The sequence below is a fragment of the Salvelinus alpinus genome, chromosome 6 (genome assembly GCF_045679555.1).
Source record: "Salvelinus alpinus chromosome 6, SLU_Salpinus.1, whole genome shotgun sequence".
Taxonomy (NCBI): domain Eukaryota; kingdom Metazoa; phylum Chordata; class Actinopteri; order Salmoniformes; family Salmonidae; genus Salvelinus; species Salvelinus alpinus.
Genome location: NC_092091.1, coordinates 22,274,643 through 22,301,321, shown reverse-complemented (window position 1 = coordinate 22,301,321; position 26,679 = coordinate 22,274,643). Strand labels below are relative to the sequence as shown.

General features: G+C 40.5%; 1 protein-coding gene across 2 annotated transcripts in view; it reads left to right on the top strand.

The window, feature by feature from the left end:
* Positions 1-2,659: 2,659 nt before the first annotated feature.
* The window catches only part of LOC139578389 (endophilin-A2-like), a 30,167-nt gene continuing 6,147 nt past the window's right edge, over positions 2,660-26,679 (top strand). Inside the window, exons 1-8 of one of the 2 annotated variants that reach the window (XM_071405895.1) lie at positions 2,660-3,006; positions 11,068-11,136; positions 15,282-15,354; positions 17,028-17,171; positions 17,362-17,495; positions 17,647-17,805; positions 21,986-22,089; positions 22,516-22,652. In XM_071405895.1, the coding sequence (XP_071261996.1) occupies positions 2,962-3,006; positions 11,068-11,136; positions 15,282-15,354; positions 17,028-17,171; positions 17,362-17,495; positions 17,647-17,805; positions 21,986-22,089; positions 22,516-22,652 (865 nt within the window). In that variant the 5' untranslated portion in view covers positions 2,660-2,961. Of the gene's footprint in view, positions 3,007-11,067; positions 11,137-15,281; positions 15,355-17,027; positions 17,172-17,361; positions 17,496-17,646; positions 17,806-21,985; positions 22,090-22,515; positions 22,653-26,679 lie in introns of those variants that run through there. The other variant, XM_071405896.1, reaches the window with a different exon arrangement.

Sequence of the window (26,679 nt, the reverse complement as noted above, 5' to 3'; positions counted from 1 at the left end):
GTTTCACTTTGCAATGCTGGAACAGTGCGGTTCTTCATACTGTATATATAAAAGTAGTTGGTATTTAGGGGGATACACTTTTCTGGGAGCTTACAACCATGTCATATTGGGACTGTGCAATAATGTCTTTCCCGATTTCAGTTAGGAAGGTCTACACAGCCCTGTTTAGATGTCTCAGTAGACTTCATAAGCACTCCAGCCTGAGACCCCTTAAAAGTACAGCACAAGAGGTTTTTAATTCTCTCAACATAACAACACCCAACTTTTACACAGAACTAGTTTAACTGACTTGAGTTTATGGTTCGTAAGGCAGAGGGGATTCTATTAAGTGAAATGCTTTGTAAGTGTTTAGAACTTAGATGGTTATGTATTTGCACACCTAAAACTGCTTTTTCTTTCTTTTAAGGCAGTTCGCAAGGTGTGCAGTTACATTTCCTCTCAGTCACTCAGGGAGATAGCTGGGCTCTCTGTTCCAGTGTTTTTGTCAGTTAGCCTAGTCTGACACCTTGCGCGGAATAGAAGACCTTAAAACCTTGATCACCGTGTACATGTTCTTGTGAATGTTGATCACAAAAGTATCAAAGGTTTGATCCCAGTCTAATATCAATATTATTACATGACTTTTGAGCCTACATTTTTGAATAAATAGGATCTAAAATGTAATTACATTTAAAGATGGATTTTAATCTATGTATCCTGTGTTGGTTTTGTTGTGATCTTTTGTTTCTTAATTTCTATCGTTGTCTGTCATATTTTTTCTCATCAGTTTAGTGTCCTCCTTTTTGTCTTGGAGAGTTGTTATTCTATTTTTTCAATAATATCTCCCTAAAGGTTCCTCTCTTTTCATGATACTTCTATTTATCATGTTTTCATTCTATTTTAAGATGATTATTGAAATCAATATGGATTTTTAAAATATATAATTTAGAATATATTATGAATATGAAGCCTAAGAGTATTTTTTAACACATTTAAGAGTTCTTGTTGTAGCTACAATGGAGACACAATATGTGGATTTAAGAATGTAATAAAAGTCATTTTACAATAAGTTGATGTTGTTTGTTTGCTTACTCATGTACAGTATTTAAACTTCCTAACCATTGGAATTGGATACTCCACACCAGTTTATTAGTTTTATAGATAGGAATATCAATCATATGGAATAAAGATAGGTCAATTGTTAAATATTTAACAAAAGATATACAGTTAAATAAAATCTGTCAACAACAGAACAACCCAAAAACATGTACATTACCGTTCAAAAGTTTGGGGTCACTTAGAAATGTCCTTGTTTTTGAAAGAAAAGCAAAACAATTTGTCCATTAAAATAACATCAAGTTTATCAGAAATACAGTGTAGATATTGTTAATGTTGTACATGACTATTGTAGATGGAAATGGCAGATTTTAATGGAACATCTACATTGGCGTACAGAGGCCCATTATCAGCAACCATCACTCCTGTGTTCCAATGGCACGTTGTGTTAGCTAATCCAAATGTATAATTTTAAAAGGCTAATTGATCATTAGAAAACCCTTTTGCAATGATGTTAGCACAGCTGAAAACTGTTGTCCTGATTTAAAGAAGCAATAAAACTGGCCTTCTTTAGACTAGTTGAGTATATGGAGCATCAGCATTTATGGGTTCGATTACAGGCTCAAAATGGCCAGAAACAAAGTACTTTCTTCTGAAACTCGTCAGTCTATTCTTGTTCTGAGAAATGAAGGCTATTCTATGCGAGAAATTGCCAAGAAACTGAAGATCTCGTACAACGCTGTGTACTACTACCTTCACAGAACAGTGCAAACTGGCCCTAACCAGAATAAAAAGAGGAGTGGGAGGCCCCGGTGCACAACTGAGCAAAAGGACAAGTACATCAGAGTGTCTAGTTTGAGAAACAGACGCCTCACAAGTCCTCAACTGGCAGCTTCATGAAATAGTACCCGAAAAACACCAGTCTCAACGTCAACAGTGAAGAGGTGCCTCCGGGATGCTGGCCTTCTAGGCAGAGTTGCAAAGAAAAAGCCATATCTCATACTGGCCAATAAAAAGAAAAGTTTAAGATGGGCAAAAGAACACAGACACTGGACAGAGGAATTCTGCCTAGAAGGCCAGCATCCCGGAGTCTCCTCTTCACTGTTGACGTTGAGACTGGTGTTTTGCAGGTACTATTTAATGAAGCTGCCAGTATAGACGACTTGTGAGGCGAGCAGGGGTTCCCACTTAAGGACTTGTGAGGAGGGGTTCCCACTTAAGGACAATTTCACCCAAAATAGTATTTTATTTAGCAAAAAAAGTTGTGTGTAGTTTCAGTTATTATAGCTACACTACTACATGACAAAAAGTTATTAACTACCGAAAGCACTACCAAGATTTCAATGTTCAACTATACCACCAAGCTACTGCAACATGCAGTTTAATTACTAGTTAGACTACATGTAGTTCACCACTCCCCAACACTGAGCATGAGTGAGTTTGAAGTGGTTTTCAACTAAAGTACTTGAGACTGAAGTAGACACATCGACAATTATTGAAAAACACTTATGCCACCCTGTGGGGAAAAAAGTGAACACAGACCATATTGGCCTGCTCCTCTTGTGTGCGATAGAGGGCGCTGCACGTTTGCTTATGGAGAGACAACTTGGAATGTGCAGCGAGCGCAATGATATGTTGGAGGTGTCGAGTTAACGGTTTGGTGCAGCTAAAAGTGTACACTGGATATACTCATACCTAGTCCTAGAGTTTTTGAAGACCTATATGCACTTTATAGAGATCTGCGCCCTTGTTCAATAGCATTTCTAGTCACAATCGTGAACCGCAGGACATCCTCGTCGGCGTGTACTGTAAAGGAGAACGATTTTAACGCAATCATATGACCGCGGCGTACAACTATTTTAGCTAGTAATAGTTATTGTATCAAATTTAATCCTATTACGGCAAAGGTGAACGACTGGTTCCAAGATGTCTGTAGCGGGCTTCAAGAAGCAGTTTTATAAAGCCAGCCAGGTTAGCAAACAACTTTCCTCCCCTCCTAATACAGATTTGTTTCAATAAGTATTAGCTTGCTAATGTTAGTGATTTTACATAACAAACGGGTTAAAAAATAAATCTATCTGAGTTTGCTAGGTAGCTAGCTTGCATGAACTTTTATGAAGTTTAGCTTGCTAGCTAAGTTACTGGCTCGGCTCATTTTGTAGTAACATTAGCTAGTTATACATAGCTCTCTTTTTTGTTCATGTTTTTGTAAGTTATTTAGCTAGTTATCAGTCTTTCATCATTTCATGGGAAAACTAAAGTTAAAACGTGGCAAGAACCTTCCAAAGAATGCCATGATAAACTTGACAGCTAACGTTTGTTAGCTAGCCAGCCAGCTCGCTAACGTAAATTAGCTACTTTTTATGTACTTAGCTAGAATTTCAAGAAAAACACTTCCCAGGTAGTTAGCTATCCTAGTACACACAGCTACCCAGCTAACAGTACTAGTCTAGATAGCTGACAGACCTGACACGTGTACTGTCACTCAACAGGCAAGCTGAGGGTGTACACACCTTCAGGTAACATATTCCAATGTCCTTACTGTTACTAGGCTAAAAAAAAGCTATACCCTGGGGATACCAGGGGCAACATGCTGTTGTGGTTTTGTTAGTTGGCTTGTAGAGCAGAGGTTCCCAAACTTTTTACTCAGCCTCCCATTCTGCCGACCGTTGCCCCACACATTGGAACACTCTTGTAGAGCATAGGATATCTCTGCTGTAACTAATTTCATTCAAATTCTAATTTCAAAGTGCCAATATCTTGTTGGTTATGTAGACAGAAGATGGATGATTTAAATTTGTTTTCCTCAGTTGGAGCCCTGGCTGATCTGTTCTGAGGGTTGATTACTAATACTTTATTTTATTTATTTTATTTGTTTTAGTATACTGAGACCAAGGTGTCTTTTACAGATGAGCCCTGAATTACAGAAAATACATATATCAAAATAAAAATACTAAACGCAAGCAGAAAGAAAAACACTGTAATAAGGTCGTCAATCAGCGTTATGAATTTGCCTAGAGGCACCAAAACATAAAATTTCAGATCATTTAGATTGTTCCACAAATAAGGTGCAAAAAAACAAAAAAAACCTGAGACGAAAGGAATTTCCAGCGTTAGCCATCCCTTAGACCGGGTCTGGTAACTCATATGTCTAAAGTGTAGTGATAAGTACAGTGGGACTTTTTGTAAAAGGGCTTTATAAATGAAAACATAGCAATGTATCAACCTACTTTTGAGTCAGTCTCATCCTGTCCCTGTTGATCTCAGCAGGAAAGACTTTTGCTTTATACCCCAATATCCTTTTAGGAGCGGGCTCAGATCCCCTTTGAGGAGATAAAAAGAGGAATATGAAGAGATAGGGAAAAGAGTCAATCCATTGGGAAGACAGAACGTGAAAGAGGAAATGGAGGGCCAAAACTGCAGTGTTTGTGCGTGTGTGCGTGTATGTATGTACTGTATTTTTTACATTTGTTTGCGTGCATGTGTTACAGGGGGCTAAGAGAGAGAAATGATGTGCGTTCTTCCTGATTGGACTGCAATGCAGTTTCATAGGAGTCAATAATGCCTGACGCCAACAAGAAATATGACTCTCCCCTGCAAGGCACAAAATAATATGCTTATTCAGAGCATGCAGTTGTGTTGTCACTAGCAATGACTGCATGTGATTGGAAATAGGCCTACTTGTAGGAATTGGTTTCATATGTTTTCTGCAGCACTGTTTTTCTGTTCTTATGGAATGCAGGAAGTTGGCATTAGAAAATGAATATAGCTGCAGCACCCCGTAGCACACGCCCATGTTTTTGTTTTTTTACTATCCCCTTTTCACCACATTTTACAAACCTGTCAAACATGGCCTACACATTATTCAACTTGTGTACGCACACATACCAAGTGTCATAATTAATACTTAATTTGACTATCGATATCTGAATGAAATGCCTTTCATTGTCCTGCAGCATCACTAGCATACTTTGCAACACGTACAGGGAAGTTGGTGGGAATGTGAGAGGAAATGGTGGGTCAGAGTAGAATCTGCAGATGGCTGATCCTATCATATTCACTCACAAAGGGAGCAGTCAGCTGAAGGATCATATGCCGCTCAAAAGGTTAAGTTAACATGTACAGTGGCATTGGCCCCTGTCGCTTATAGGCTAGTTACATATACTCTTTACAGACAGACTTTACATTATGTTACCACATTCTTGCCAGGATAAGCCTTTTATATGTCCCGTGCCCATGCCAGCAAGTGTGGGAGTAGACGTTTATTTTAATAAAACTATTGACTATACACCATCACAAAGAAATTCAGTATTAAATTGTTTCTGGCAGGTCCTAAGAAACATAAGACTAATAAAATGTATTTCCAAAATAATAAATGTATTTTGAGTTTAATTATGCTACTGGTTTGTGCAGCCTGTATGGCTACGCCATGCACATGAAATCAATAATTTTGTTCATTAAACAGACAAGACACACTTGGGCTACCCTGATCAAATTCAACACACACACATTATAGGGTAAGAAAATTATAACAGAATAAAATACAACAAATATTTTTCCCACACAACTTGCGGCACAGCAACGTGTGGAACTGCTCTCATATATTTTTTTAAAAATATTAAAAGGTGAGATTTTTAAATGGAGCCCAAGGCAAGCCCATGCTTTTTTGATCCAACTTTCATCAGGCGTAGGATCTTACACTCAATGTGTCTTCATGATACCAGTGATAGAAAAGTACCCAATTGTTATACCTGCGTAAAAGTAAAGATACCTTAATAGAAAATGACTCAAGTGAAAGTCACCCAATAAAATACTACTTGAGTAAAAGTCAAAGTATTTGGTTTTAAATATACTTAAGTATCAAAAGTAAATGTAATTGCTAAAATATACTTAAGTATAAATCATTTGACATTTCTTATTTTTATTTACTGACAGCCAGGGGCACACTCCAACACAGACATAATTTACAAACAAAGCATTTGTGTTTAGTGAGTCCACCAGATCAGAGGCAGTAGAGATGACCAGTGATGTTCTCTTGATAAGTCTGTGAATTTGACCATTTTCCTTTCCTGCTAAGCATTTGAAATGTAACAAGTACTTTTGGGTGTCAGGGAAAATGTATGGAGTAAAAAGTACATAATTTAATTTAGGAATGTAGTGAAGTAAAAGTTGTCAAAAATATAAATGGTAAAGGACATGCCCCAAAAAACAACTTAAGTAGTACTTTCAAGTATTTTTACTTATGTACTTTTCACCACTGGCAAAAAGTTGGCGTGATGCTAAAGTTGGTGGGGAAATGCCTTGGTTTGAAAGGTGTATTACACACAGAGCACTAACTGATCAATTGTATATTTGGATGCAAATTTTAGAAAATTTTGCTGCCAACTAACTGACCCTCATTAACCGGTCAACAAATGGTTACATTTTTTCCCAGCAGGAAAATTATGTGAACAACTTAAAATGCTATGCATGCCAACAAGGAAGGGACATCTTTAATTAAGAGCTTAATGGAAACGTTCAACAATAGGAAGCCTATCGTCTTACAGTCGAAAGGTTATAGCCTATTATTGAGCATGCAACTCCTGTAATGGAAGTAGCTAATATACTAAACAAAAATATAAACGCAACATGTAAAATGTTGGTCCCATGTTTCATGAGCTGAATTAAAAGAACCCAGACATTTTCCATATGCACAAAAGGCGTATTTCTCTCATGTTGTGCAGAAATTTGTTTACATTCCTGTTAGTGAGCATTTCTCCTTTGTCAAGATAATCCATCCACCTGACAGGTGTGGCAAATCAAGAAGATGATTAAACAGCGTGATCATTCCATAGGTGCCCATTGTGCTGGGGACAATAAAAGGCCACTCTAAAATGTGCGGTTTTGTCACACAACACAATGCCACAGATGTCTCAAGTTTTGAGGGGGCGTGCAATTGGCATGCTGACTGCAGGAATGTCCACCAGAGCTGTTGCCAGAGAATTGAATGTTCATTTCTCTACCATAAGCCACCTGAAACATCATTTTAGAGAATTCTAACAGAGATGAAAATCTGTTAGAAACGTAGAAAGAGGGGAATTTAATAGCAACGACTACAATGGGTTGCTAATATGACTAGCATTATTTAGAGTGAAGTAAAATGTTTAGGTTTCAAACAATTATACTGCCTCAAGCTTACATTGCAGAGTGGATGGTGACGCGCTGATAGCCTGCCTACAGGTGACTGTCGCCTAGGCACTCGAATGGCGAATGGGACGCCTTAATTACGAGTTGAGATTGAGAAATACAATTGTTTTTAATTGTGCCTATCAAAACAGTTTTTACCATGCGATTGCATTTAGAATTGTTATTTTTTACGCAATGACTGGGCTTATAAAAGCACGTTTCACCCCAGTACAAGCTTTTTGAGGAGCTGCTCTTATGCCATCTGACAGGGGATGGGCTATTCTGCTTCTCAAACTAGACTCTGTATGCTGTGTGCATGTGATAACATGCATGACAACTAATGAAAATACACAAGCACCAATTGAATTCCACAAAATGATGCAAATTTACAATTTTTATGTCTCTGCATCCAGTATTGAAGAACTTGCTATTCCCAAAGACTTCCAGTCATTGCGCTAATGTTAGTTAGCAATTTATGTAATTCTAGAAAAGCCACTTCCTTCAAACTGAACGCAGACACATAACATGGTATCCACAAGTTCTTCTGACTCTGGGGAAGTAGATAAAGGGCTTCATTGCCAAAGTCTCTAACTATCACTTTAAGAGTAAGCAAGCCTATATGAAGTAAACAAGCCTATGTGCCACACCACAACTACATTTCTGCTGTAGGCATTGGAGACCTCATACTATAAATGGCACAGGCACAGCCATGTCTCTCAAATAATACATTCTTTGTAGGATGCTTTATTTCTAAATTCTCACATGTTGCATAATCTCACATTGTGTGACTACATCAAGATGTATAGGCCTATCATGACATTGTATGTTCATTTGGCCAGCAGGTTTCCATTGTTCTTCACAGCCAAGTTGTCCCCTCAGGGTCTTTGGGGCCAGTGTGAGGCTGATGATCGGTGTGTGATTCCTTTAGGTGTCAGTTCAGTTCTGAAATGTTTTTCTATAATGTTGTGTAAAAGGATACCACAAGCCTGGCAGTGGTTGGCCCATTGTTAAGGAGGCAGATGACTCACTATTACGTAGTCTCGCTCCCAATAAGATTACAATCACACCATTATCTGTGTAAAAGAGATGCTATTTTCAGGCGTCAGTGATGTGCTCTCCCTCTTAATCTAGCTAGCAGTAGCAGCCGAGTAAGTGGCCTTGTGTGTCTGCCTCACGGCATAGCTGAAATGAATCAATTTATTTTGGTGTGGAGTTTTTTTGTTTGTTTGATATACTTTAAAAAAACAGCTGTAGGCCAACTTTTTTTATTCTAAGAATCCCCCCCCAGGTCTATGAAAGGCTAACACAGCCACCATCCATGATGTTTTGACAACGTAGCCGTTTTGTGGTTAGGAAGACTCGGAGAGCTGAACACTCCCACCTGTTGATGGAAAGCAAAAATGTGTTTTTATGGGCTAAGACACGGATTCTATTAGCTCCAGCACGGTAACTGTGGCTGTTGCTCTTTGTCCCTGCTCAGATTCCTCTATATGAGTCACTTTCCCCTCTCCTATATCCCTCAGTCAGTGAACTTTCTACCCCAGATGCTGTGTGGGTTCAGGTTATCCATTCTCTGGCTTACACATTAGGTGCGGGATCAGTAGCAGCATGAACATTAAGTCATCACTTTGTTTGCTGCGTATCCATTTCTACCATCAGATCTGACACTCAGTGTAAAAGCAGTGTACAAGTGTGGTAACAACAATTGGTACTATGAAGTACATATTTTCTGAACCACCATACAGTGCTTTGTTCACTCTGGTACATTCTTTGCCCAATGCAAACCACAATCATGTCCTCCCCCTGAAGTAGATAGGCATAACTCATTGTGGACTGTTTCAGTAAACCCAAATGCCACATGATCATCGTGTCACAGAACCAAAAACATGATAATTTTGCTCTCACCAAGCTCACTTTTTTTGTGACTGTATTGAATGTTAGTTAAATGTAAAGTTGCAATATGCAACTTTTTGGGCGACCCAACCAAATTCACATAGAAATGTAAGTTATAGATCTGTCATTCTTATTGAAAGCAAGTCTATGAAGCGAGATTTGTTCTATGTGTGCCATTTCTATGCTTCCCGGTCTTAAGTTGAGTTTTTTGCGTCTTTTAGTTTCGACTTTGTACACCAGCTTCAAACAGCTGAAAAAAATGATATTTTTGGTTATGGAAAATATATTTCACAGTTTAGATGGTACAATGATTCTCTACACTATACTTGCTTGTTTTGTGTCACAAACTGAAAGTAGGCGAACTATTAGAATTTTAGCAGAGCAAGGTCTTCATAGGGCATCTTTAATTACTGTAATCTAAAGGCAGGCTAGCTTCTGCACCCACCAAGTGCCTATAGGCAAACTAGTTTGTTACATTTGCAAAAAGGCTGAGAGAGGTGGAAATGCATAGCCTAAACGTCTCCCCTAGTTAGAGTGAAGCCCCTCACGGGGACCAGTACGAAAATATATACTGTACACTCACTACTTACTGTAAGTCGCTCTGGATAAGAAGATCTGCTAAATGACAAAAATGTAAATGGCTGGTCATGTATGGGCCTCAGAAAGGACAGGAGTAGTGGGTAGATGTTGTGCCTTGTCACTGGAATTGTCTGCTGCAGAACCATCCCATTGTCCCCACGTGCAGTTGTTTTTTTCCCTGGTCATAATTGAGTAAGCTAGACCTTCCTAACATGTTTAGGACTGACATGGCAGAAAGGAGAGAAAATGTATGCTACTTGCATGACAAAGAATTACCAGTAGCCTATGGGGAAATAAAAAAACATACAAACTCATGGCATATGATGTGCCACAGAACGTTTTTAAACTGGAATGGCTGACTACAGTACGTGACCTAAAACATGCTGCATATGTACTAAGTTTCGTCTTGAAAGGGTGCCTAATTTGATTTAAATTAGCATAGTGGTTTACGTCACATCAAAAACATTGGATATTGTCATTGTTCAAATAAACATTTCCAGAAAGTGGTACAGTCAAGACATCCAATTGCCCTGTGTGTCTTGATATACATTCATATTTGTTGTGTAACTGTGATGTCATGGTCGTCATATGGAACTTGCAACAGGTCGAAGCTGAAAATGATTTATTGATGACTTTACTACATACTGTATTGTAGTCAGATACAGTAGTTGAGAGAGGATAATCTCTATTGTACATTTTATGAGGGAGGAAGCAAAACTGAGCCAGAGAGGAGCGGTGGGATAGGGTGAATTTGTTTTACACGTGTCCAGTGTAAAGTGCAGGTATATAAAGCAGTCTTTTTCCACAAGGTGGAAGAAAGAGATAGCGGAAGCTAGGGTAAACGGGTAGGCTGCATTTACTGCTGGGTGGCCTGCCCTGCACACATATTGGTGTCTCACACGACAAGTTACAACATGTTGGGATGAATGTGACGAAGGTCCTGTAGCCTGTGTTGAAAGTTATGAGATGATTCACTACTCTACAGTACATGGTCATTATAGAAATAGTCCTAAAATAAACTGTACAGGATTCCAGCATCTGGTCCTTCTCCTGCATCTCTAGAATTCTACTTCAGGTTGATGGAGGCAACAATGATCTACAATGGTCTTTGTCTCTGCACAGGGGTGTATCTGTGTATGAGAGAATGAAGAACTTGTTTCCTACAGGGTTGTGTTTGATGGTGTCAGTCAGATCAGATTGAAGTCAGTTAAGATTAAACTGTTTTGTCTGCTATTAGAACCTAGACTCTTGTGAATGGTGAAACTGGCAAGCTGTATTTTCTTTAAATATGAGAAGTAAGAACTATCATGTGTTGAGGGATCTTTCTGATCCACTTTTATGAACTGCACATGTATTGTGTAACAATGACCCTTTTCTCTCCCACTCTCTGTGCAGATGGTCAGTGAGAAGGTCGGCGGTGCAGAGGGAACGAAACTGGATGAAGACTTCAAAGATTTGGAAAGGGTATAATACCTCTGACTGTACATTTAAAGACCAGTACCTGAAGTAGGCTAGTTACTTAGAATTCAATATATTAGGCCTATCCAGAGCCATGTATATAAAGAGTTGGGCGATTGTGTTTTCTGTTTGAACGTTCCTAGAATGGCACTTTCTCCTCCATAGACGTTAAGTAATAAGCCAAATACATTTAAAATCAGTTTTTCACAATTCCTGACATTTAATCCTAGTAAAAGTTCCATGTCTTAGGTCAGTTAGGATCACCACTTTATTTTAAGAATGTGAAATGTCAGAATAATAGTAGAGAGAATGATTTATTTCAGCATTTATTTCTTTCATCACATTCCCAGTGGGTCAGAAGTTTACATACACTCAATTAGTATTTGGTAGCATTGCCTTTAAATTGTTTAACTTGGGTCAAACGTTTCAGGTAGCCTTCCACAAGCTTCCCACAATAAGTTGGGTGAATTTTGGTCCATTCCTCCTGACAGAGCTGGTGTAACTGAATCTGGTTTGTAGGACTCCTTGCTCGCACATGCTTTTTCAGTTCTGCCCACAAATTTTGTATAGGATTCAGGTCAGGGCTTTGTGATGGCCACTCCAATACCTTGACTTTGTTGTCCACAACTTTGTAAGTATGTTTAGGGTCATTGTCCATTTGGAAGACCCGTTTGCGATCAAGCTTTAACTTCCTGACTGATGTCTTGAGATGTTGCTTCAATATATCCACATAATTTTCTTCCCTCATGATGCCATCTATTTTGTGAAGTGAACCAGTCCCTCCTGCACCAAAGCAACCCCACAACATGATGCTGCCACCCCCGTGCTTCACGGTTGGGATGGTGTTCTTCGGCTTGCAAGCATCCTCCTTTTTCCTCCGAACATAACGATGGTCATTATGGCCAAACAGTTGTATTTTTGTTTCATCAGACCAGAGGACATTTCTCCAAAAAGTACGATCTTTGTCCCCATGTGCAGTTGCAAACCGTAGTCTGGCTTTTTTATGGCGGTTTTGGAGCAGTGGCTTCTTCTTTGCTGAGCGGCCTTTTAGGTTATGTCGATATAGGACTCATTTTACTGTGGATATAGATACTTTTGTACCCGTTTCCTCCAGCATCTCCACAAGGTCTTTTGCTGTTGTTCTGGGATTGATTTGCACTTTTTGCACCAAAGTACGTTCATATTTAGGAGACAGAACGCGTCTCCTTCCTGAGCGGTATAACGGCTGCGTGGTCCCATGGTGTTTATACTTGCGTACTATTGTTTGTACAGATGAACGTGGTGCCTTCAGGCGTTTGGAAATTGCTCCCAAGGTTGAACCAGACTTGTGGAGGTCTACAATTTTCTTTCTGAGGTCTTGGCTGATTTCTTTTGATTTCCCCATGATGTCAAGCAAAGAAGCACTGCGTTTGAAATACATCCACAGGTACACCTCCAATTGACTCAAATTATGTCAATTAGCCTATCAGAAGCTTCTAAAGCCATAACATAATTTTCTGGAATTTTCCAAGCTGTTTAAAGGCACAGTCAACTTAGTGTATGTATACTTCTGACCCACTGGAATTGTGATACAGTGAAATAATCTGTCTGTGAACAATTGTTGGAAAAATTACTTGTGTCATGCACAAAGTAGATCTCCTAACCGACTTGCCAAAACTATAGTTTGTTAACAAGAAATTTGTGGAGTGGTTGAAAAACAAGTTTTAATGACTCCAACCTAAATGTATGTAAACTTCCAACTTCAACTGTATATATAAACTCAGCAAAAAAAGAAACATCCTCTCACTGTCAACTGCGTTTATTTTCAGCAAACTTAACATGTGTAAACATTTGTATGAACATAACAAGATTCAACAACTGAGACATAAACTGAACAAGTTCCACAGACATGTGACTTAGAGAAATTAAATAATGTGTCCCTGAACAAAGGTGGGGTCAAAATCAAAAGTAACAGTCAGTATCTGGTGTGGCCACCAGCTGCATTAGGTACTGCAGTGCATCTCCTCCTCATGGACTGCACCAGATTTGCCAGTTCTTGCTGTGAGATGTTACCCCACTCTTCCACCAAGGCATCTGCAAGTTCCCGGACACTTCTGGGGGAAATGGCCCTAGCCCTCACCCTCCGATCCAACAGGTCCCAGACGTGCTCAATGGGATTGAGATCCGGGCTCTTCGCTGGCCATGGCAGAACACTGACATTCCTGTCTTGCAGGAAATCACGCACAGAACGAGCAGTATGGCTGGTGGAGTATTGTCATGCTGGAGGGTCATGTCAGGATGAGCCTGCAGGAAGGGTACCACATGAGGGAGGAGGATGTCTTCCCTGTAACGCACAGCGTTGAGATTGCTTGCAATGACAAAAAGCTCAGTCCGATGATGCTGTGACACACCGCCCCAGACCATGACGGACCCTCCAGCGTCAAATCGATCCCGCTCCAGAGTACAGGCCTCGGTGTAACGCTCATTCCTTCGACGATAAACGCGAATCGGACCATCACACCTGGTGATACAAAACCGCGACTCGTTAGTGAAGAGCACTTTTTGCCAGTCCTGTCTGGTCCAGCGACGGTGGGTTTGTGCCCATAGGCGACGTTGTTACAGGTGATTTCTGGTGAGGATCTGCCTTACAACAGGACTACAAGCCCTCAGTCCAGCCTCTCTCAGCCTATTGCGGACAGTCTGAGCACTGATGGAGGGATTGTGCGTTCCTGGTGTAACTCGGGCAGTTGTTTTTGCCATCCTGTACCAGGTGTGATGTTCAGATGTACCGATCCTGTGCAGGTGTTGTTACACGTGGTCTGCCACTGCGAGGATGATCAGCTGTCCGTCCTGTCTCCCTGTAGCGCTGTCTTAGGCGTCTCACAGTACGGACATTGCAATTTCTTGCCCTGGGACCCTGGGCATCTTTCTTTTGGTGTTTTTCAGAGTCAGTAGAAAGGCCTCTTTAGTGTCCTACGTTTTCATAACTGTGACCTTAATTGCCTACCGTCTGTAAGCTGTTAGTGTCTTAACGACCGTTCCACAGGTGCATGTTCATTAATTGTTAATTAATTAATTAATTAGTTGTTTCTTTTTTTGCTGAGTTTATATATATGTGTGTGTGTGTGTGTGTGTGTGTGTGTGTGTGTGTGTGTGTGTGTGTGTGTGTGTGTGTGTGTGTGTGTGTGTGTGTGTGTGTGTGTGTGTGTGTGTGTGTGTGTGTGTGTGTGTGTGTGTGTGTGTGTGTGTGTGTGTGTGTGTGTGTGTGTGTGTACCAGTCAAAAGTTTGGACACACCTACTCATTCCATCTATACAGCCACATTCACAAAACATTACGAGAACATGGGTTAGGGTTATTCTTTGTGAACAGTCTCAGTTTGCACACTGTGTACAGTGTATCAGTATAGTATTCATGTGGGAGCCCTGTGTATAGATACATGTTATACATAGAGGGAGTGGCAGATTGTAAGAGCACCTGCCTTTGCTGCTCCGGTCAACTGTCACGGAGAACTCCAGCAATCAACAACCAAAGCCATCACTTACACACCTTCAGTGAAGGAACATGATTGGTTGTTTCACAAAGTAATTTTCATTTAGCAGTACAATATAGTGACAATATTTCATTACCTTTTTCATAGCCTGTTTGGTAACTAGTCTCATCACAAATAAAGGATTTGGAAGATGGGGAAGACATGGTGCATATCCAAAATCTGGTTTACCCACTACTTACTTAAACTGAATACTGTGCACTAATCATACTACATACTATTTAGAACGTACTATTTACTAAAAACCAATGCAGTGATCAACACATATCCACATACTACTCAACCACACAGAAGGGGTCATCTAATGCGCAAACGCACTTCTTCCCTGCCATTCGTTACTTTTTGTAGAGCGCGTGCACTTCCCATATTCAGATTATCAGCTGTTGTCAACCACGTGAAAAGACAATTCTCTTCCTTAATAGTGTGAAGCGAATTGTACTAGAGGAAAAGCCTAAATAAGTATCCTGGCATTTTAAAGCATACTAAATTTCACATACTATAAAACTTTATTTTTTGCATACCCAAAATGCCTACTATTTAGAATGCAAGTATGTGTATTTGGACACAGCCATGGCGTTTCATATTTCCTTATGGTTGTTAGTGATGTCCCCTGTGTTTTGTAGAAAGTAGATGTCACCAGCAAAGCTGTGGTGGAGGTAATCTCCAAAACCTCTGAGTACCTACAGCCCAACCCAGGTGAGACTACGCACCAGGAAGAGACTGCATTAATAACAATTGTGTTATTGTGTAAAATGTATTTCCTGCTAAATCACAGAAAAAATGTTTGGACACACCTACTCATTCAAGGGTTTTTCTTAATTTAAAAAAAACTATTTTCTACATTGTTGAATAATACTGAAGCCATCAAAACTATTAAATAACACATATTGAGTCATGTAGTAACCAAAAAGTATATTTGAGATTTTTCCTTGATTGATGACAGCTTTGCACACTCTTGGCATTCTCTCAACCAGCTTCATGAGGAATGCTTTTCCAACAGTCTTGAAGGAGTTCCCACATATGCTGAGCACTTTTTGGCTGCTTTTCCTTCACTCTGTGGTCCAACTCATCCCAAACCATCTCAATTGGGTTGAGGTCGGGTGATGGTGAAGGCCAGGTAATCTGATGCAGCACCATCACTCTCTTTCTTGGTCAAATAGCCCGTACACAGCCTGGAGGGTCATTCGCCTGTTGAAAAAGAAATGATAGTTCCACTAAGCCCAAACCAGATGGGATGGTGTATCGCTGCAGAATGCTGTGGTAGCCATGCTGGTTAAGTGTGCCTTGAATTCTAAATAAGTCACTGACAGTGTCATCAGCAAAGCACTATCTCATCTCCTCCTCCATGCTTCACGGTGGGAACCACACATGTGGAGATCATCCGTTCACCTACTCTGCGTCTCACAAAGACACGGCGGTTGGAACCAAAAATCAGGAATTTGGACTCATCAGACCAAAGGACAGATTTCCACCGGTCTAATGTCCATTGCTCGTGTTTCTTGGCCCAAGCAAGTCTCTTCTTCATATTGGTGTCCTTTAGTAGTGGTTTCTTTGCACCAATTCGACCATGAAGACCTGATTCACGCAGTCCCCTCTGAAAAGTTGATGTTTATGTGTCTGTTACTTGAATTCTGTGAAGCATTTATTTGGGCTGCAGTTTCTGAGGCTGGTAACTCTAATGAACTTATCCTCTGCAGCAGAGGTAAATCGGGGTCTTCCTTTCCTGTGGCGGTTCTCATGAGAGACAGTTTCATCAAAGAGCTTGATGGTTTCTGCGACTGCACTTGAAGAAACTTTCAAAGTTCTTGAAATGTTCCTTATTGACTGACTTTCATGTCTTAAAGTAATGATGGACTGTCATTTCTCTTTGCTTATTTGAGCTGTTCCTGTTCTTGTTCTTTTACCAAATAGGGCCATCTTCTGTATACCACCCCAACCTTGTCACAACACAACTGATTGGCTCAAACACATTAAGAAGGAAAGAAATTCCACAAATTAACTTTTAAAAAGGCACACCTGTTAATTGAATTGCATTCCAGGTGACTACCTCATGAAGCTGGTTGAGAGAATGCCAAGAGCATGCAAAGCTGTCATCATGGCAATGGGTGGCTACTTTGAAGAATCTTAAATATAAAATATATTTTGACTTAACCTTTTTGATTACTACGTGACTCCATATGTGTTTCATAGTTTTGATGTCTTCACTATTATTCTACAATGTAGAAAATAGTAAAAAATTAAGAAAACGCTGGAATGAGTAGGTGTCCAAACTTTTGACTGGTACTGTATAACTAAGTACCACCTCTCCATCTGACTCGTTCTCCATCCCATCCTTTCTCTGCATCCCTCTCCTCCATTCCCCCTCTCAGCGTCGCGGGCGAAGCTCTCTATGTTGAACACCATGTCTAAGATCAGAGGCCAGGTGAAGAACCCAGGCTATCCCCAGGCTGAGGGCCTGCTGGGAGAGTGTATGGTCAAGTACGGCCGGGACCTAGGGGAGGAAACCAACTTTGGTACGTTGTGTGTGTGTGTGTGTGTGTGTGTGTGTGTGTGTGTGTGTGTGTGTGTGTGTGTGTGTGTGTGTGTGTGTGTGTGTGTGTGTGTGTGTGTGTGTGTGTGTGTGTGTGTAGATGGCACCAGTTATGTGGAGTGTTGTTTTTCATTTGTACATTTGACTAAGCTTCTGCTCTTGCTCTGTGTAAGGTGGGGCTCTAGTAGATGCGGGGGATACCATGAAGAGGCTGGCGGAGGTGAAGGACTCTCTAGACATAGACGTTAAACAGAACTTCATCGATCCATTACAAAACCTGTGTGACAAGGACCTTCGAGAGATACAGGTACTGTACTACATTACACACTTATCCATCTGCTGCAGAAATCAATATCTTTGTCATCTCTAGAATTTACATCCCCCATACCTTCATCTCCCCTCTCCTCATCTACCCATCCCTTCTCCTCTCCCCATCGTCCTCTCCTCCCGTCCCCCAGCACCATCTGAAAAAGCTGGAGGGAAGGCGTCTGGATTACGACTATAAGAAGAAGCGCCAAGGGAAGATCCCAGACGAGGAGCTAAGACAGGCCCTGGAGAAGTTCCACGAGTCTAAAGATGTGGCCGAGACCAGCATGTACAACATACTGGAGACTGACGTGAGTAGTATCTGTCTGTGGGTGGGGGTGTGGTTCTGTCCCGTGATAACATTCATAATGTCAATGGAAACACCCAGCCTATTATCAACCTAATGTTTATGGTTTAATTATCAGTATTGTTTCTCTGGGAAAGAGATCAGGGGGAATCAGTGTCACCTCAAGGTCATTTGTTCAATAAGCTTTACTGGTTAAATCCACTCTTCGCCACCATAACGAGTGTCACCTGCAGCATGAATCAATTTAGGTCAAAATGAAATATAATCTATGTACAGTCCTAATCAGCAGAGCAGCTCCATGGCCTATGTGTACTATGGTTAGCCTGCCCTCCCATCTGTTTAGGGTGTATGTAAATACAATACTGTTTTCACTCACACCGTTAAACAGATTATATATTAACCACAATGTGATACTGGATATCCAGGGGGAATGCCACTGTTACTACTCGTGTGTATCAAGGTAACCATGGGCCTGGTCCTTGTATGCTTGTATGTCGGTTTGTGTTTTAGTGTGTACTAGGGATGTGGCAAATGGGGAGAATTTTTTTTAAATCGATTTTCAGTTTTAAATGTTTTTATTTTTTAATCATAAAATTCCACATGAATTCACAATGCAGCTGCACTACTGCCAGCAACAGTTTGGGTCTGATGGTGCACCCCTTTCATGATGGTTAAGCATTGCACCTGTACTACTATTACTCTACCTCAATTCCACCTCGCAAAGTTTGCATTTCCTTCTCATTTAACTTCTCAAAGTATTGCCCTACAGGACTTTGCTGCTGTCGCTTGCCTTTCTCTGCCATTATTCCAATTGTTAACAACGATGATGTAGGCCTAGTGGTGGAGAGTCGACTCCAAAATAATTGAAAAGTCGACTCTCCATTTCTGAGTGTCAAGACTCAGTATTTTTGGAATGGACAAGACAGATTAGTTGCCGTACTTCCGAGACCACAAACACTTGCGTCTTTCATAGCGAGATAGCAAGGGACGGAGAGCGAGGGGAGGGGCATAGTATAGGCAGGTTGGCCTACACGCAGACAGTCAGAACCATGCACTAGGCCTTTCTATCGGCATTCAAAAGCTGGATCTCGCAATGTCTCGCAACTTCAGTAAAGTCATCATCAATGGATAGGCTAGGATATTGAGATGAGCAACACTTTGCTTTCACACAGTCACACACAGTATCTGCGCTGTTCACAGTATCTGCGCTGTTTACAGCGTGTTGGCTAGGGCACCTCAACGGTGGCTAAGTTGAGCCTCATGTTTAAAGGCTCTTAAAGTGGAACTGACAGCGTTTTAGCAACATGAAATCGTATAAAAAAATTGTTAATATACTCCCACAGGAAGAATGACATCTTTTTTATTTTTTATTTTTTTCTGACAAGCAAGTACTTAGATATGGTCGTTTTCATAAATTCTTAGAATGTTTGTGCATTTGTGAAAATTCAATGGCAATATATAGTGGCAAAGCGGCCGTGCTTTTGGACAATTAATAGATATCGTAATAAAAACGTCTGTCTCGTCCAGGACCAGAGTTTACACAGACCGGTGTGCCATTGCCAATCAGAGCTACAGTAGGCCTTCATGCAAATAAGCCTGTGTGTTTACAGGTACTAGCAAAAGCGCAACTTTAGATCATTAGAACATATTCGCCAAAAATCACAAAATACACCTGAATGTATTTCTGCAAATTCTGCAAAGTCGGAAGTTTAATAACACTTAGGTTGGAGTCATTAAAACTTGTTGTTCAACCACTCCACAAATTTCTTGTTAACAAACTATAGTTTTGGCAAGTCGGTTAGAACATCTACTTTGTGCATGACACAAGTAATTTTTCCAACAATTGTTCACAGACAGATTATTTAACTTATAATTCACTGTATCACAATTCCAGTGGGTCAGAAGTATACATACACTAAGTTGACTGTGCCTTTAAACAGCTTGGACAATTCCAGAAAATTATGTTATGGCTTTAGAAGCTTTTGATAGGCTAATTGACATAATTTGAGTCAATTGGAGGTGTACCTGTGGATGTATTTCAAGGCCTACCTTCAAACGTAGTGCCTCTTTGCTTGACATCATGGGAAAATCAAAATAAATCAGCCAAGACCTCCACAAAAAAAAAATGGTAGACCTCCACAAGTCTGGGTCATCCTTGGGAGCAATTTCCAAACGCCTGAAGGTACCACGTTCATCTGTACAAACAATAGTACGCAAGTATAAACACCATGGGACCACGCAGCCGTCATACCGCTCAGGAAGGAGACGCGTTCTGTCTCCTAAAGATGAATGTACTTTGGTGCGAAAAGTGCATATCAATCCCAGAACAACAGCAAAGGACCTTGTGAAGATGCTGGAGGAAACAGGTACAAAAGTATCTATATCCACAGTAAAACGAGTCCTATATCAACATAACCTGAAAGGCCGCTCAGCAAGGAAGAAGCCACTGCTCCAAAACCGCCATAAAAATGCCAGACTACAGTTTGCAACTGCACATGGGGACAAAGATCGTACTTTTTGTAGAAATGTCCTCTGGTCTGATGAAACAAAAATCGAACTGTTTGGCCATAATGACCGTTTTTATGTTTGGAGGAAAAGGGGGATGCTTGCAAGCCGAAGAACACAAACCCAACCGTGAAGCATTGGGGTGGCAGCATCATGTTGTGGGGGTGCTTTGCTGCAGGAGGGACTGGTGCACTTCACAAAATAGATGGCATCATGAGGAGGAAAATTATGTGGATATATTGAAGCAAGATCTCAAGACATCAGTCAGGAAGTTCAAGCTTGATCGCAAATGGGTCTTCCAGATGGACAATGACCCCAAGCATACTTCCAAAGTTGTGGACAACAAAGTCAAGGTATTGGAGTGGCCTTCACAAAGCCCTGACCTCAGTCTTATAGAAAATTTGTGGGCAGAACTGAAAAAGCATGTGCGAGCAAGGAGGCCTACAAACCTGACTCAGTTACACCAGCTCTGTCAGGAGGAATGGACCAAAATTCACCCAACTTATTGTGGGAAGCTTGTGGAAGGCTACCTGAAACGTTTGACCCAAGTTAAACAATTTTAAAGGCAATGCTACCAAATACTAATTGAGTGTATGTAAACTTCTGACCCACTGGGAATGTGATGAAAGAAATAAAAGCTGAAATAAATCATTCTCTCTACTATTATTCTCTTAAAATAAACTGGTGATCCTAACTGACCTAAGACATGGAACTTTTACTAGGATTAAATGTCAGGAATTGTGAAAAACTGAGTTTAAATGTATTTGGCTAAGGTGTATGTAAACTTCCGACTTCAACTTTAAATATAACGGGAGTCTTCTTTACATTTAAGAACTTTACAGTCCTATTGATCAAACAACTGAAAAGGAAGGCTATCTGTCCCTCAGTTATGCACATCATCAACAGCAAGATCAACAACTAATGCTAGCCAGAACGAGTTGAGCTAAAATATAACAATGGAACATTAGATAAACCCTCTCAAACTTTGCACTGATAGTCAACAGTAGGGGTTCTTCAATTAAATGTTGTCATTTAACGAGAGACAAATCGTGTTCATGCAAATTTATTCACTTGAAAAATACTGAACCAAACATAATTAGATGTAAAATTGCCTGACTAAGATCTCTGCAAAAATGTCAAATTTAATGACAGATTTCTTGAGTTATCATTAATTCTAACTATTTTGAAGAAGTGTATACTGGCTACGGCGTCTCAAGATGGACAAACAGTACTATTGCCATTTATTTATTTTATTATTTTCTTTTTTCTTGCGAAGGTCTTTTAAGGGAGTATACGACACACTCGTTCGGTTCGCTTAGCCGACTCAGCTATGCGCCAGCCAAACTGAAACATGCAGAAGGCTTTAGTTGTTGCTGAAATATACCCACTATGTGGTTTACTTTCTGCATCAATGATATCGCTGTCTAACATTAAATTACACAACTTTCCCCAAGCCCTTCATAGCCCATCATCTAGTTAGGCTATAACACTGAAAATAATGTTTTGTGATAATTGCACTATGATTTGTTTTAATTTAGTGAAGAAAATAAAAATAAAACATTGTTCTTTGGTTAGATAATTTTCTTAACGTTAAGGATCCCAATTTCATTTAAACGTTCACACCCCTAGTGTGTACAGTTAGTAACCATATCCTGCTCTTTGTGTGTGTCTCTGTGCAGATAGAGCAGGTGAGCCAGCTGTCGTCTCTGGTGGAGTCCCAGCTGCAGTACCACAGACAGGCCACACAGATCCTGGACGAGCTCTCAGACAAACTCAGGGACAGGTAGGTACACATGTGTCTCTACTTCCACTGCCCATCTTTCCTGTACAGTCACTTCAAGCTTATGTGTGCAGTGTCATGATAGAGATACAGTAGGCCCACTCACCAATCCCAGCCTCATTCCCAGTCCCGTTACCAGCCCAGCCCCCTCATACTGTCTAGTCACAGCAGCCCTCGCCATAATCTGTCTCAATGTGTGGATCTGCATGGTAACATCCAAGGCCCTTAATCACAGAAAAACGGACACACTGGTTGACCCAGGGGTTTAACTGTTAGCTGTAAAATATATCAGAAGCGTCAAGATAGCCATTCCCTTAGTTTCTTTTAAAATATTTTTATTATGAATTATGTATATTTGAGTACCGTTTCTAATATTGAGTCTACTGATAACTGAGATCTGCCAGGCTGCTCTATCTTTCTTCTCTTCAGGATGAACGAGGCCCAGAACCGACCACGTCGCGAGTACACACCTAAGGCCAAACCCATCTTTGACTTTGACAGTGACAACCAATCAACCAATGGTGTCTACACGACCTCAGTTGGCCCACCACCCTCCCGCAACTCAGGTAAGACGGTTGCACATGCTACCTACTGTGTATATCAGCTCATCGAAAAGGAATTTCTTTCAAATATTTCACTACTGCAGATTTAGAGATTCACTTCCATACTTTGGAGTGTGGTATGAATGTGTGTGTCTGTCATAGGATGAGTTGGTTGTCTGTGTGTGTGCACATGTGTGTATGTGTGAGCATGCACGTGTATGTGTGAGAGAGGGTGAATGAACAGGAGAGGGGTGCAGGCAGCTTTCAGCTGGTTGCCCTCTTCTCCTGTTGACCTTGTTCCTCTCTTCTTGTGATGTCATCAGTCACCCTTCCTCCACACCAAATTTTTACATTTAAAAAAAAAATGTAACCTTTATTTAACTAGGCAAATCAGTTAAAAACGAATTATTGTTTACAATGACGGGCCTACCAAAAGGCAAAATACCTCCTGTAGGGACAGAGGCTGGGGAAGGGAAATAAATAAATATATATAACCAGACGTGAGTGAGAGTGTGTTTGTTTGTCAGAGACAGCCGACCTACTTTTGTGAAATGGTAGATGCAATCCTATCAGTGAACTACATGTATCAAATCAAAAGCTCTAGAATGTAAGTTCTGTGATTGAAATGATCCATTATTTTGTACTCAAAATATTTAAGTAACAGGTCATTTTAAGAACTCATTCATTTGATTGGGTTCTTCGTTGGGTTTGGTTGTTTCTCTGGTTGAAATGTTTACCAGCTATTTTTAGATACAAAGCCTAGAGCTTTTTGATTGACAGTTTAATGACCTGCACTGACTGCCTCTGAAATGGCACACAGCCACACACATGCTGGTGGACCACCTCAGGCCATAGTCCTGTCACTACAGAGTTTGGACTGAACCCACTTTCAGTTCAATCATTAAATACCCCATAATGTCAAAGTGGAATTATGTTTTTCGAAATTTTTACAAATCAATTAAAAATGAAAAGCTGAAATGTCTTGAGTCAATATGTATTCAACCCCTTTGTTATGGCAAGCCTAAATAAGTTCAGCAGTTAATTTGCTTAACAAGTCACATAATAAGTTGCACTCTGTTTGCAATGATAGTGTTAACACCCCCAATATCTCTGTACCCCACACAATTATCTGTAAGGTCCCTCAGTCGAGCAGTGAATTTCAAACACAGATTCAACCACAAAGACCAGGGAGGTTTTCCAATGCCTCGCAAAGAAGGTAGATGGTAGATGGAACAACATTGTAGTTACTCAACAATACTAACCTAATTGACAGAGTGAAAAGAAGGAAAGCCTGTACAGAATAGAAAATATTAAAAAATATGCATCCTGTTTGCAATTAGGCACTAAAGTAATACTGCTAAAAAGGTTGGAAAGCAATTAACTTTTTGCCCTGAATACAAAGTGTTATGTTTGGGGCAAATCCAACACTCTCCATATTTTCAAGCATGATGGTGGCTGCGTCATGTTATGGGTATGCTTGTAATTGTTAAGGACTGGGGAATTTTTCTGGATAAAAATTTAAAGTAATTGAGCTAAGCACAGACACCATCCTAGAGGAAAACTTTGTTCAGTCTGATTTCCACCAGACACTGGGGCAGAAATTCACCTTTCAACAGGACAATAACTAGGGTTTCTGTATTTAATTTTCAATAAAAACATCTTTTCACTTTGCCATTATGGGTATTGTATGTAGATGGGTGAGGAGAAAAAACACATTTAATAAATTTTGAATTCAGGCTGTAACAGCAAAATGTGGAATAAGTCAAGGAATATGAATACACACACAGTACCAGTCATTCCAGGGTTTTTCTTTAGTTTTACTATTGTCTACATTGTAGAATAATAATGTAATATCAAATATATTTTGATTTGTTTAACACTTTTTTTTTACTACATGATTCCATGTGTTATTTCATAGTTTTGATGTCTTCACTATTATTCGACAATGTAGAAAATAGTAAAACAAAAAACCCATGCATGAGTAGGTGTCCACTAGTACTGTGTGTGTGTGTGCCCGAGCGTACGTACGTACGTATTCAAACCTTTTTGACTTTTTCCACATTTTGTTATGTTACGGCCTTATACTAAAATGTATTAAATTGTTTTTTTCCCCCTCATCAATCTACATGCTATACCCTATAATGACAAAACAAAAACAGGTTTTTAAACATTTTAGCAAATGTCATAAAATTTAAAAAACGATAACTTTATATAAATATTCAGACCTTATGCAATGAGACTTGAAATTAAGCGCAAAGACAACCTTTTTCCATTGATCATCCTTGAGCTATTTCTACAACTATAACTGTGGTAAAACATTCTATTGAACATGATTTGGAAACCCACACACCTGTCTATATAAGGTCTTACAGTTAGTGCATGTCAGTGGAAAAACCAAGCCATGAGGTTGAGGCACACATCTGGGGAAGGGTACCAAGACATTTCTGCAGCATTAAAGGTCCCCAAGAACACAGTGGCCTCCATTATTCTTAAATGGAAGATGTTTGGTACCACCAAGAATATTCCTAGAGCTGGCCGCCCTGCCAAACTGAGCAATCGGGGGAGAAGGGCCTTAGTCAGGGAGGTGACCAAGAACCCGATAGTCACTCTGACAGAGCTCCAGAGTTTCTCTGTAGAGATGGGAGAACCTTCCAGAAGGACAACCATCTCTGCAACACTCCACCAATTAGGCCTTTATTGCAGACTGGCCAGACGGAAGCTACTCCCCAGTAAAAGGCACATGACAGCCTGCTTGGAGTTTGCCAAAAGGCACCTAAAGGCCACACCACCACCCTGCCCACCACCTAAGCACCATTTTGATCCAAAAAAAAAACCTGTATATGATACATCTTTGGGTTAGTGTGTCTCCGAATGTCTCCTAGATTTATGGGTAGGGGATGTGTTGTATTCCACAATAAAAGTGAGTCTCCCATAGACAGTGATGGATCCCTCCCCATATCCAGTGTGTCGTGCCCTGTGCCAACTGCCTGTGGGGTAAGCTGGTACAAAGAGGACATTTTTTGAGACAAAAAGCCTGGTGTTATGGCCATGAGCTGCCTGAGCTCAGAGGGAGATGGATGGCGAGAGGGAGCAGTGCAGGGTCAGAGGGGGATGGCGCGAGGGAATAGTGCAGGGTCAGAGGGGGAGTGAGTGAGTGAGGGGGCAGGGTCAGAAGAACTTCAGAAGGGTTGGTCTCACAGAGATGATGCAAAACACTGTCACTGGGATTGTGACAGCCATCAGTGTGTGGTTTCACTACTTTTGCGTGTTTATGTGTGTGTTTTGAGACTGACAGGCTCTCTGTTCCATGCTATGAGTAAGATATGGACTTCCTGTGCCCCTCCAGTCCTAGCCACCATGTTCTACGGTTGGTCGATGTCAACCTTTGTCCTATCGTGATTATGTACTAGGCATGGGGCGTATCCAGATTGTCATACCTTTAAACTGACCTTGTACCATCCTGGGATATTGGCACTGAACACAATTGGCGCTATTTTCAAACCCCACTGAGCTTCTGTAATCCGAAGGTTAGCAATGCTAACCTATACATGTAGAATCCCATAGCGAATGCTAGCTAAATGCTAATGCATATATGTCTCTGACACAAACTATTTGCAGGACAGACATCCCAGCTCAAAGTTATACAAGTAACTAAAAAATGCTATGATACTCAGTAGGGGATTATCTGCTGTTACCAAGAAAAGCTTGATTTTGAAAGAAGCTAACCAGCTAGATAACTACTACATTTGCAAACCAAATGCACAGCTGCAGAGCATTTAGCACTAGGGATGTAATGATTCACCAATACGCATCGGTCCCCGAGTGCATCATCCCACAGACCCCAAACCAATCCAAATGTAGCATGTATCGGTCAGAAAACCTATACGAACATTATGCGTCCTCTCTTTCAGTGTTGAACTGCATCTAACTGTCATTGATCTCATTTTGCATGTGTGCCGAACAACTCCAGGCAAATATCAGTAGCCTTCTCAAACTGCGCTCTGACCAACGCAAGGTAGGTGGCCTGTTCCTGAGCTTGCACATCTGCGCA